The 13589-nt window shown below is 45.6% G+C and overlaps 1 protein-coding gene and 1 long non-coding RNA gene across 7 annotated transcripts in view; one reads left to right on the top strand and one right to left on the bottom strand.

Moving 5' to 3' along the window:
- Positions 1-13589, top strand: part of LOC148129980 (uncharacterized) — a 264545-nt gene that overhangs the window by 4541 nt on the left and 246415 nt on the right. The gene's annotated exons all lie outside the window — the stretch shown is intronic.
- Positions 1-13589, bottom strand: part of ACTN4 (actinin alpha 4) — a 94967-nt gene that overhangs the window by 44187 nt on the left and 37191 nt on the right. For all 6 annotated transcript variants that reach the window (XM_087971212.1, XM_087971216.1, XM_087971214.1 and 3 more), the window contains exons 2-3: positions 5525-5639; positions 2080-2199 (exon numbers count right to left, since the gene is read on the bottom strand). In XM_087971212.1, the coding sequence (XP_087827338.1) occupies positions 2080-2199; positions 5525-5639 (235 nt within the window). The remainder of the gene's footprint in view (positions 1-2079; positions 2200-5524; positions 5640-13589) is intronic.

Below are 13589 nucleotides of genomic sequence, written 5' to 3'. Positions count from 1 at the left end.
TGATCCCCCTGCATTAACTGAAGCAAAAGTTTTGCAACAGGGGTCTCCAACCTCTGGGCCACGGCCCACTAGTGGGCCGTGAGGGGATTGCAAGCGGGTCGCAGAAATGGCCGGCAAGCGCACGTATGCGCATCCTCACTCGGGCGAGCATGCGTGCTGCATTTATGGGAGCGGCAGGCAGGCGTCCGCGCGGCAAATGGAGCTGCACGCGAGTGCGGACACATCCTCTTCCCCTCCCACGTACCCGCTGGTCCGCAAAGCTGGAAACTTTGGGCAACCCTGATTTACGGTATCATAAAAGGTAAGTAAGAATTCACGAGGTAGGCCTGTCGTTTTGACAGGCTGTTAAGTTTCCCAAACATCTTTAAGGTTAGACATCACATTATTGCCAACTTCTTCTTTGGGTTTATGGCTTATAAGTTGAGCCGCAGAGGTGATAGTTGTTAATGACTGTATAATAACCCAATTTCAATACGGACTTAAAACTTTACCTGCATAGGGGAGAGGGAGGGAGAGAGGGAGGGAGAGAGAGAGAGAGGAAGAGAGAGAGAGGAGGAGGATAGGAGGAGGAGAGGGGGGAATGACGGACAGGGAGAGAGAGGGAGGGGAGAGGGAGGGAGGGACAGGGGAGAGAGAGGGGAGAGAGAGGAGAGAGGGAGGGAGAGAAAGAGGAAGAGAGAGAGAGGGAGATAGGAGAGGAGAGAGGGAGAGGGGGAATGGGACAGGGAGAGAGAGGAGAGAGAGGGGAGGGAGGGGAGAGGGAGAGAGGGGGAGAGAGGGAGAGAGAGTGGGGAGGGAGGGACAGGAGAGAGAGGAATAGAGGGAGAGAGGGAGGGAGGGAGAGAGAGGAGGAGATAGGAGAAGGAGAGGGAGAGAGAGGGGGGGAATGACGGACAGGGAGAGAGGGGGAGGGAGAGAGAGAGCGAGAGAGAGAGAGAGAGAGAGAGAGAGAGAGAGAGAGATCCTCATATATCCTCAGATTTATAGGAGTATCATTTTGGGAAATACGGTTAGGGAATTTTTTTACCATGCTGGTAAATCACCTTTTTATTCTTACTTTTCCCTAGTTTTTCTTTTACCACTTGCAAATCTAATAAAAGATAATTTTTATTCCCCAAGCGGGGAACCTGAGGCTGCAGCACAACGTCTGGCCCCTTATTCACATAGCATGGGGGGAGGAGGAGGAAAAAAACCCCCACCCAGTTTTAATCTCTGGCATAGCCCAGGGCAGCGGCAAGCTGAGCAAAGAATGCCTTTCCTAAGGAAACCTGCTGTGTTTGTGGTCCCAGCAAAGGGGCCTGTCTGAGAAAGAGCTCCGGAAAGAAGGAAAACATAGATTGGCCTGGAAATGGATCACGAGAAAAACCGAAGGGAAAAAAAACAAGGAAGAGACAAGCAGCAAACGCCGAGAGAGCCAAAATGGAAATATACGGATTTGCAATTTCCAGCCAAGTATTATTATTTTGGGGGGGAGGGAGGGGGGGGGCTCAGCTCAGGAGCTAAGTGGCATTTTCCTCATCAGAGGTACAGAGGTGAAAATCTACGGGAAGGAGTGGGGGGGGGGGGGATCCAATCGGCAGCCCGCCCCGTTCTTGGCTTAAGCCTCCTGGGATGGAGATGAGCAGGGAAGGAGGGGGCCAGATTGAAAGACAAAGGAGTAACCCTCCACCCCAAATATAAAGGTTAAAGAAAAAAAACAGAGCTCACTTTGAAGGGAGCTAATTTTTCTATCGCTAGACCTTTAGCCCCTTGAGTAGGAAGTGTTAAAAAGTTAGTCCCACTTTAGCCACAGTACGGAGTAAATTTGGGGGGGGCAGATTATCAGCGCAATCAATCAATCAATCAATCAGAATAGAAGTGGAAGTGGGACCTTGGAGGTCCAATCCCTGGTCAACCAGGAGACCCTAGACCAGGGGTGTCCAACCTTGGCAACTTTAAGACTTGTGGACTTCAACTCCCAGAATTCCTCAGCCAGCTTTGCTGGGAAGTTGCCAAGGTTGGACACCCCTGGTCTAGACCATGTCAGGCAAAACTCTTTAAAAAAAAAAAAAAATTGCATTCACGGGCCGGCCATCTCACCTTCCGCCCCTATGGAAACCAACTTGACTCCTTTGCTGGCGATGAAATCCAGAGCTTTGTTTACGTTGTTGATTTTATGGACTCTCATTTTCCCTCTTTCCGGCTTCGGTAACCGTTCTCCTGAAACCCATAAAGAGAAGAGAAGGTGGGATGTTGAAAAGGTTCCCGAAAACAAACCTAACAGAATCAGAATGTGAGTATAGGTAGTCCTCCACTTACGGCCACAATGTCTGCTGCTCAGTGAGACATTTGTTAAGTGAAGTTTACCCCATTATACGACGTTTCTTGCCACACTTGTTTGTATGTGTGAGGGGGGGAGAGGGAGGGAGATTAGATAGATGATGATGATGATAGATGATGATGGAAGAGATAACAAGAGAATGAGATAAGAGATAGATAGATAGATAGATAGATAGATAGATAGATAGACAGATAGATAGATAGATAGATAGAGAGAGAGGGAGATAAAGAGATAGATAGATAGATAGATAGATAGATAGATAGATAGATAGATAGATAGATAGATAGATAGATAGATAGATAGATAAGAGATAGAGATAGATAGATAGATAGATAGATAGATAGATAGATAGATAGATAAGAAAGAGATAAAGAGATAGATGAGATAGATAGATAGATGGATGGATAGATAGATAGATAGATAGATAGATAGACAGAGAGAGAGGGAGATAAAGAGATAAAGAGATAGATAGATAGATAGATAGATAGATAGATAGATAGATAGATAGATAGGAAAGAGATAAAGAGATAGATAGATAGATAGATAGATAGATAGATAGATAGAGAGATAGATAGATAGATAGATAGATAGATAGATAGGAAAGAGATAAAGAGATAGATAGATAGATAGATAGATAGATAGATAGATAGATAGATAGATAGATAGACAGACAGACAGACAGACAGATAGATATTGGAATATATAGATATATTTTGTTGTGTTTTAGTTCATTTACTAATTCAGGAAGTGTAAGCCAAATGAATTTCACTCCCACACTCTCAGTGGCTCAAGAAGAACAGCGACAGAAAACTTTCAAGCTCAAGACCTTTTGTATACATTTCTACATCTAAATACGACTGTACTGGATGGGGTTACATCCTGCTTTGCGATTCCTTTCCTGCTTTTTTGCCTGAGCTTTTGTAAACACCTGCCAATTTAGCCGATTCTTAATTAAGGCTATACTGTACTGTTTGACTGTTTAAAATCTTTTGATAATACTGTTTTTATTATCGGGTATGCCACCCGGACTCACCCGCCTGCAAGGTCGGTGGTATATAAATTTAACAAGTATAATATATAAACACCAGTCACTGTATTATTTTGTTTTTCTTCCCTGATTTATGTTGTGCTTACTGTTCCACCACTGAGAACAAACTGTTTAACGGAGAAACTCAGTAAATAGACCATTCATAGCTTGTGAAGAATTGCTCTTCTATTGCTCAGTTCAAATCCGCACGGAAAAATTAAACAACCAAAATTCCAGATTTAAATGGGCCTGCAGGAAAAGAGAAGGCGTGTTGGCGATCCATTTCTGAGGCTGTGACTCCTGTGTGAAAGCTGGGACGAGATAATCCTTGATTTAAAATTGTTCATTTAGTGACCATTAGAAGTTATGACGACACTAATTGTAGGGGAAAATACCGTGCGGAATCTGGTTCAATGTTTGATGTATAAGATAAAGGGGTGGTACACTCACATTAGTACTTAAAGGGGAAATCTTTTGAATTATAAGAATTAGGATGGAACTTTTGGAATAATGAAATAAGAACATGCGATGAAATTTGCAAATGTGACAGATAAAATTCATAAAGTATTATGAATATGAAAGTATGAGAACTATTTATATAGAATAAATTTGAAGAATTAATTTTTGAAAAAATGTATGAAAATATGAAATGATAGATAGAAATCCCAAGGTCCCAGAGCCTCCAAAGAGCGGACCCTGTCCTTACCTGCATCCAAAACGCGGCGCGCGTGGAAACTCCTGGGAGGAGGGGCCAGCCGGGAGAGGGCCAGCCGGTCGGTTCAACTATCGCTGTGATGGCGAACCTATGGCACATGTGCCACAGAAAAACGGGCCTGTTTCGTCAGTTCAGGTACTTCCGGTATTTGGAGGCCGAAAAACAAAAAGGTTCGCCATCGTTGAGCTACCGGTTCAATGAACCGGATGTAAATTTAACATCCAGAACCGGTTGAGTCCCAACCCTGCTTATAGTCATTTCCAACGCTTGCAACTGTTGTAGCATCATCCCCGTGGTCATGTGATCAACATTCAGATGCTCGGCAACTGGCATGTACTTATGACTGTTGCTGTGTCCCAGGATCACGTAAGCGCTTTTTGCAACCTTCTGACGAGCAACGTCAACGGGGAACCCAGGTTCACTTAACAGCCGGGTTACTAGCTTAACAACTGCAGTGGTTTGCTTAACAACTGTGGCGAGAAATGTCGTAAAATGGGGCAAAGCTCGCTGAACAACTCTCTTGCTTACCGATTTGGGGCTGTGAAATTTTGGGTCGTGATTCAAGGAGGTAGCAAAATTTAAGCGCTTTGGGAATGCTCCTCAAGAAAAAATTCAGGCACCTTGGTTACAAATATCCTTCGCTTTCCTCATCCAACAGGGTCATGCCCCTGTTGGAGTCTGATTCCAAGGGGAGGTCAAGCAGCTGACAGGGAGTGGGAGTGTGGCTCTGGTGGATGTGGAGGAAACTGGGGAAGGGTACAGTCTGGCTGGGCATTCAGAAGAAGACCCAGGCCCACCCCCTCTTCATTCTAGGGCATGCAGGGAGGAATGGAGAAGGGAGCAACGTGGGTTACGGGGGAGAAAAAGGCCCTGATTCCCTTCATTAGCTGCAGCTGGGAAAACAGGATTTAAAAAGGGCGTTTGCTCTCAGCACCTTGCTGGAAACAAAGCGTGAATTAGCTTTGTTTGTCGAGTCTTACTTGGGTTTTGGCTTTTGAAGTCTGCAATTCCTTATCCTGCCCTGTCTCAGTAATTGCTACAGCATGGTTTGTCTTGGTTTTATTTATAATTTATATGTACTTTGGGTTCGAACTGAATTTCTTCCCTTTAAAAACTGTTCTTGGGAGAGTTTTCTTTTCTCCAGCTGATGATAACTGGACATTGGGGGCCAAGTTGAAGGTATTAAAGAGATTTTACCTATTTTTGTGACTTTGTTGCTTTTGTGCCAAGCCCCTTTGGGTCATCACAAACAGCTTTAATCAACCTGATGCCCTAAACATTGTTTGGGAATTCTCAGAATCGCATTTCCAGTAAAAATGGGAAGAACCCAGTTTGGGGAGGGCCATATTAGGAAGACCCAAGCTTCCAGAATCATCTCAAGAAGATACCAAGAGAAGGAGCTCTTAAGAGACCTGAGAAGTCTTCTGTAGCTTCACAACATGTCGGCCATTTGGAGCCTCACCTGAAATGACCTCCAGCAACAGCATCAATTTGAGACCATCGCGGAAGTCTTCGTCGATGTTCTCGATCTGCGTGCCGGCTTTCCGAAGGTGGGAATTGCACCATGCTGTGAAAGTCTAGAAGAGAAAAGAGGAAGAGATGTAAAATTTGGGAACACTTAAGACTCAAAATGCACAGACGGGCACAGCACTAGATTCTTGTGGTTCTTGAAGACGAAAGAGGCAAACCAATGGAGACATTATTTTGACCGAGAAGAAGACATCCATAGGTTGCCGGTTTTCTGTCCCTCATTCCATCCACTATGTAGCTGGTATCAGGCCCAAAGAACCAAGAACGAGAGAAGTTACTTCCGAATAGTTCCTTCATTGTTGCTTGCCTGTAGACAGAATCTTGACAGACTAAAGCAACTATCTGCTATAACAATTAGTTATTTGCAATAACTATCTGCAAATCACAATATTTGTGATCCCCTTTTGTGACCTTCTGACCAGGAAAGCCAATGGAGAAGCCAGATTCACTTACAAAACCATGTTACAAAGTTTAACCATTTCTGTGATTCACTTAACCTCTGTGGCAAGAAAAGCCGTAAAATGGGGGCAACACTCACTTCATAACTCTTCTGGCTTAGCCACAGAGGTTTTGGGCTCAACTGGGTAAGACAAGGAGCCACAAAGGGTCACAGGGCTTGGTGTGAACTTGGGTGACCTTCCTGGAACCGTCTTTCAAAAGCAGGGGAAGAAATTTAGAAAAGCCCCGATTGCAATTTCTTCTCTTTTTTTTTTTTTTTTTTTGGAAAATTGCAAAAGCCGCACAAAGTTTACTTGGGCCTTGTCTGCTGTACTAGGGTTGGCTTCAAAAAAACAACCCTGTTAAGATAATTTCTGGAAGAAAGGATGAGTAAGGAACACATGTGGGGGAAAAATGGTCTGAAGGAAATGTTTCTGGTCCTCTTTCACCATTACAACGAATCATCAAGAGCACAAGACCAAAAAGGGAAAAATGGAAATTATGATTGTCCCAGGATCTGATGAAACCATAAGATGCGACCAAAATGAAACAACTATAAAAGGAGATTCCCACCACCACCACCACCACCAAAATAGGCTGGGTTTATGCATCGCATTAAGAACAGAATAGAATAACAGAGTTGGAAGGGACCTTGGAGGTCTTCTAGTCCAACCCCCTTCTCAAGCAGGAAATTCTATATCACTTTAGACAAATGGCTGTCCAATGTCTTCTTCAAAACCTCCAATGAGGAAGCACCCACAACTTCTGGAGGCAAACTATTCCACCAGTTGATTGTTCTCTCCCTGTCAGAAAGTTTCTCCTTAGTTCTAAGTTGCTTCTCTCCTGGATTCGTTTCCATCCGTTGCTTCTTGTCCTGCCCTCAGGGGCTTTGGAGAATAGCTTGACTCCCTCTTCTTTGGGGCAGCCCCTGAGATATTGGAAGACTGCTAACATGTCACCCCTAGTCCTTCTTTTCATTAGACTAGACATATCGAATTCCAGCAATCGCTCTTTATATGTTTTATCCTCCAGTCCCCTAATCATTTTCATTGCTATTCTTTGTGGACTTCAACTCCCAGAATTCCTCCGCCTACCTCGGCCACTTTAAGACTGGTGGACTTCTATTCTATTCTAGGAGTTGAAGTCCACAAGTCTTAAAGTGGCCAAGGTTGGAGACCCCTGTTGTGGGAAGCCAAAGATCCATCTAGATCAGGGGTGCCCAACCTTGGCAACTTTAAGACTTGTGGACTTCAACTCCCAGAGTTCTCCTGCCGGCCATGTTGGTGGGGGAATTATGGGAGTTGAAGTTCCACCTTGATCTTCAAGCTGATTTATATCATCCTGATCTAGATGAATTTGGGATTGAATCCAACTAAACTTTCATAACATGAACTCACCGGGATGGCAAGATGGAAGATCAAAACCAACATGTTCTACAAATGCTAGCCACCCACAAGACAATACCCTGCCTATCGAGAGATTAGTTGAAAATTGGTCCCAAAGGCACTTAACAACCGGATTACTAATTTATCAACTGTAGTGATTCACCTAGCAATGAGTGCAAGAAAAGTCGTAACGTAGGACAAGATTTCACTTAACCGCAGAAACATTTGGGCTCCACTGGGGTTGTAAGCTAGGACTACCTGTACAACAGTGATTCTTCAAAAGAATCCCTTATTTGTTCATTTGCGAAGGGGTAATTTTTTTTTTTTTAAAGGATCAGGAGGCACCTGAGAACTTCTTTTCTGACTAAGAAAAGTGATTTGTTCTGGATTTATTTGGTTACACCTAACCACTTAATCATCACCATTCCTCTTGGGAAGTTTTGCTTCAGGGTAAAGCTAAGGCCTGCGTAGGTATTTTCTCGACAGACCCACAAGGCATGTTAGTTAGTCTTTTTGTTGAGTGGTTTCTGCTGTTGAACGATATGTGTCAAGTCAGAAAAGGGTTCCTGAAATTCCTTTCGATTCTGGGATTTCACAGACCAATAATGGGATTTTCCTCCTGCTGAGCTGCCCGCTTCGGACAAGGAAGCCCAACTTATATTTGATAGGTCCTATTTACTTAATTGTGCATTCGATTCATACGATACCGCCTATTTCGATAGGAGGCTCTGGGTGGCAAAAAGAACTAAACACTAAACAAAGCACTGGACATTAAACTAAACTAAAAGGTAAACACTAAACTTAACTCAAAACTAAACTGAATTTGACACAATGACCAGCACCACAAAATATTAAAACGCAAAGCTCCCCACCCGGATCTCACACACAACAGTCTAACTGAAAGGTTTTCCAGGCACCCCTTCCTGGAAGTTCAACCCCCATCTCTCTTCTCCCGCCTCTGCGCATGGACTCCCTCGCCCATGCTGCTCTGCCTTTGGCAAATGTGCCCATTTACGTTCAAAGGGAGAAGCGCCAAGCGGGCGAGGCGGATGGCTGACGATGATGGAGCAGCCTTTTCCAGTTATTCATCTCTGGGGCTATGAATAGGCCTTGTCATGCCACGTCAGCTGTCGCCCACAACAGCCCCAACTCCCAACACCACCCTGCGTCTCACACTCACATGCATGCGCACACATACACACTGGGAGCAGATGTCACGGCCTCCTCAAGCATCCATCCATCGTCCGTTGGTCCGTCCATCCACCCAGTCTTTCCGTCCATTCCTTCATCTACTCCTCAACAGGATCTATTGATCTAGTGTCTCTATGTCTGTCCATCCACCCATCAATTGTGTGTGTCTGCCTATCCATCCATCTACAGTGTCTGTCTGTCCGTCTATCCATCTACAGCCTGTCCGTCCATGCATCCATCCATTAACAAGGTCTCTCTATCCATCTACAGTGTCTGTATGTCAATGGTCAATGGTGACTATCTATCCATCCATCCATCTACAGTGTTTCTTTATCTGTCTGCCCACCCATCTAGTGTCTGTATGTCTGTCCATCCACCCACCAATTGTTGTGTGTCTGTCTATCCATCTACAATGTTTGTCCGCCTATCTATCTACAGTCTATCCGTCCATGCATCCACCCATCAAGAGGGTCTCTCTACCCATCTACAGTGTCTGAATGTCCGTCCATCCACCCATCAACGGTTATCTATCTATCCATCCATCTACAGCAAGGGTCTTCAAACTTGGCAACTTTAAGACTTGTGGACTTCAACTCCCAGAATTCCTGAGCTAACGTGACTGGAGGAGGAATTCTGGGAGTTGAAGTCCACGAGTCTTAAAGCTGTCAAGTTTGAAGACCCTTGATCTACATAGTGTTTCTTTATCTATCTGTCCACCCATCTAGTGCCTGTCTGTCCATCCCACCCATCTCTCTCTCTCTCTCTCTCGTGATTAAAAACTACATTAAAATTAAAACATGAAACCAATATAAAAATTATAGAATTATTCCGGACAAGTCCCAAGAGGAGCTAAAGGGAAAGGTTTCACTCACCTTCTTCATTCAGAAATGGGAGACCAGACCTGATCCAAAGGGACCAACCGTGCCCACCCCAGCTGCTCTGAGAATGCCAATGGGACTGGGCACAGTTGCCCGGGCTGCTTTAAATGGGCCTTCAGAGCCTTGGGCATCTTTGGATTCCCCCCACCCCGGAACCATGGGACAATGGGAAGTGGAAAGAGGCAGCCCGGATGGAAGGCAGAATCCAGCGGGCAGCTTTGTCCTCGTCCCCAAAGCTGGCAAAACCCAAGTTGCAAAGTTGAGCCGCATCGGAAAGAATCGGAAAGGGCAAAGGGAGGGCCGAAGAGACGCACAAGAGAGGCCCGTCTTGTCCTTCTCGAGGCAGACAGGACAGCCGGTGCTCGGGGTGGGAGAAGCCAGAGGGAGGGCAAAGGCCCCGGGGTGGCACAAAGGGACCAGTGTTGGGCTGGGCACTCTGCAAAACAGGGGAGGGAGGTCGTGTGCTGGGGGTTCCCGAGGAGAACCACACACGAATTAACCAATACGATACGAGAGTTATTTGAGGGGCTGCTTCAAAGGAGAGGGGAGGTCAACTTATTTTCCAAAGCACCAGAAGGCAAGACAAGGAACAACAGATGGAAACTCATCAAGGACGGAAGCAACCTGGATTTGAGGAGAAACTGACGAACAGGGAGGACAATTCACCAGCGGAACAGCCTGCCACCAGAACTTGGGAATGCTCCGACACCGGAGGTTTTTAAGAAGAGGCTGGACAGCCATTTGTCTGGAATGGTTAAGGGTCTCCTGAGTGAGCAGGGGGGTTGGACTAGAAGACCTCCAAGGTCCCTTCCAGCTCTATTCTGATTGATTGATTGACTGACTGACGGAAGAGGGCATCCATCAGGCAAGCCAAAGGAATCACATTCCTACCAGGGCAGGCATATCTGACGCACTACCAGAACTGGCAACGGCCCGAGAGGCCAAACCTGGTTGCTCTCAGCACATTATCGCCACTTCATGTGCTGAATTCCCACGCTCGGAGGAGTCCCCCCCCCCCCAAAAAAAGATCTGGGAACCCCCAAGGGTCTGCATTGCACGAGACAGCCACCCCCCCCCCCACGGAGCTCTCCTGGGTGGCAAACCAGGCACATGAAATAACCGGGGTGGACTGTGGCTTTTCCCCCTCCCCAAACGGGACTGGCCAATCGGCGTGGCTGTTGGTGAGCTCAGCATCCAGGAACGTGGCGGCTTCTGACAGCTTCTAAGGGAAGCATTCATGTGAGAAGAAAGGTGGCAAAGGGAGGAGGGGGCCACCACCCCCTCCACCCTCCCAAAAGCCCTAATCAGGACCTTAAAAAGTGATCCCTTTTCTGTCTGTTTTTCCGGCTCCCCGAGGAACCTCAAAGCCCAGTTATTCTAGGCGGGTGGGGGGGGTCCGAAGAGACGCATAACAGCTGTTTGTGACCTCAGGAGAAGGCCTGATTGTCGGACAAGAGATGCCACCAACACAAGGGGAGGAAGAAAAAAAAAATAACATCAAAAAAAGAGAAAGTTTTTGCACCACCCGAAAAGAAAGGAAGAAAGAAAACACCAAGGGAGACAGTCTATGGAGGTTCTCAGTCCTCCAGTTTTGGTCACCACGGTGTAAAAAAGATGTTGAGACTCTAGAACAGTTGGGCTCCTGGGCCAAATATTGTGTGTGAGATCCCTCCCCCTTACATGCACTGCGCCTCCCAGCTCATGTTCGGCCTATTTGAGGCCTTTTTCGGCCTTCCCTTTCGAGGAAAGCCTCTGCAGCCTTTGGAGGCCGAAAAATGGGTCCGTTTCATCACTTCCGGTATTTCTGGAAATACAGGAAGTGACAAAATGGGCCTTTTTTTCCGGCTTCCAAAGGCTGCAGAGGCTTCCCTCGAGCCTCTGGGAGGCCCAAAAAGGCCTCAAATGGGCCGAAAATCAACTGGGAGGTGTGCGCGTGCGCAGTGAGGTAAGTTTGCCTGGGGCTTACGTGCCCACAGAAATGGCTCTGCATGCCACAGGTTTGCCATCACGGCTCTAGAAAGAGTGCAGAGAAGAGTAACGAAGAGGATTATGGGACTGGAGGCTAAAAGATATGAAGAATGGTTGCAGGAACTGGATATGTCTAGTCTGATGAAAAGAAGGACTAGGGGAGACATGATAGCAGAGTTTCAATATCTCAGGGGCTGCCCCAAAGAAGAGGGAGTCAAGCTATTCCCCAAAGCCCCTGAGGGCAGGACAAGAAGCAACGGATGGAAACCAATCCAGGAGAGAAGCAACTCAGAACTAAGGAGGAATTTCCTGACAGTTAGAACAATTATTCAGTGGATTAATTGCCTCCAGAAGCTGTAAATGCTCCAACACTGGAAGTTTTTAAGAAGATGTTGGATCACCATTTGTCTGAAGTGGTGTAGGGTTTCCTGCCTAGGCAGGGGGTTGGACTAGAAGACCTCCAAGGTCCCTTCCAACTCTGGTATTCTATTCTATTCTACCATCATTCTAGCAAGCTGTGGTGTGAAGCAGCGCCTGGTTCCGTTTTGCTGAAGCAAAGGCAGTTTCCTGCTAGAGGAAAGTCACAAGAATTATTTTTTTTAAAAAAAAGGCTTTTTCCTTTTTTTTCTTTTTCTAATGAGCTCAACATATTTTAAAGTCATTATATCCTGATGTCTCGGCGTTTTTTTTTCAAGTCCAATTTTTGGAATGCAAGCAAGCATTTCTCTCCGGTCAACAGAAGCCTGAATCCCAATTCCCAGGACTTTCCGCTGGAATCTGGAATGTTTTCTTCCAACCAGGAAAACCAGAATGTATTTTGCTCCCACTCCAGCTGATGTTCATTCTCTTCACTCCAAGGGATTCCATGGAGAACATGGCCTATTTTTTTTATAATTCCTGCCTGAAGGACAGCTGTTTGGATTGCAAGGCAGAAAGGGAAAACATATATATATATTCTTCGATATATATATATATAAAAGTGAAATACCACTCACGCATCATCCCAAAATCTCCAGAACTGTAAAGCCTACAAACTTGAAATTTGGCACATATGTTCCTCTTGGCTTCTAGATGCTCACTAAGAAAGGATTTTTCGAAAAGACCATCAGAGCATAATATTTCGTATTATTAACACGCTCTGATGCTAAGGACTTCTACTCCCCCTCCCCACCTGGAAAGAAATCTCTTCCAAATGCAAAATACAAGCAGAGGAGAGGAGTTTCAGTTTCACAGCAACCAAGCAGCTTTAGTACAGAACAGTTGAGCTAAGCCACACCCAGGCTCCTTGCTGTCTCCCTCTTGCTCACACAGCAAACACTCTTTCAGTTTGCAAACAGCCCTCAACTCTCTCACACACTGACAGGACGCCAGCCAGATAAATACCAATGGACGCTGATAGGCAGAGGCAGATTTTCCCCCCCTTATTTTCCTCCCCCAAAACTAAGCCCTACCACATAGTTTTGTAGTGAAGCACGGGTATCAAGGTGGTGTATATATATATATATTTCAAACTTTGACAACTTTTTAAGTTGTGTAGACTTCAACTCCCAGGATTCCTCTGCAGTCCGCATGGGTGGACTTCAACGCCCAGAATTCCCCAACCAGCATGAAGAATTCTGGGCGTTGAAAGTCCACGCCTCTTAAAATTGCACGATGGCTGGGGAGCTCTTGAGAATTGAAGTTCACAAATCTTTAAAAGTCGCCAACGCTGAGAAAGACCGGACTAGACATATTTCTGTGCGAACCAGTTCCCAGTTGCAGGCGTTCAGTGAAAAAAATAAAATAAAATAAACCACAATTAGTCTCACTGCATATTATGCATCATGGGGCTTTCTGCACGTCTGTAACTGAATCCGGGCGCAGACATATCTAATATCGAAAAATGCAATTTTTTTTCCCTTTTTCCCCCCGCCCCCTTTCCTACGAATAACCCAAGGACAGGGGAAGGATCAAATTAAATGCATCCTGTTTTAGGAAGAACCTGAGAGGCGAATTTTTCTCCAGCCAGCCGAGCCTTAAGGTCAAACTGCAGGCAAGTGCTGAAAATTAATAAGACTTAAATGTGTGATTTTGACAAGAGGGTGTGACTTGGCATTTAAGGGAGAAAGCGAAGGAGGTAATTAAACACGCCCGTGTT

This window comes from Notechis scutatus, chromosome 8, assembly GCF_049901735.1.
Source record: "Notechis scutatus isolate UNSWTSFEM ecotype Mainland chromosome 8, rNotScu1.2, whole genome shotgun sequence".
Lineage (NCBI taxonomy): Eukaryota > Metazoa > Chordata > Lepidosauria > Squamata > Elapidae > Notechis > Notechis scutatus.
Note: the sequence above shows the minus strand (reverse complement) of the source record. Positions and strands in the feature narration are given on the sequence as shown.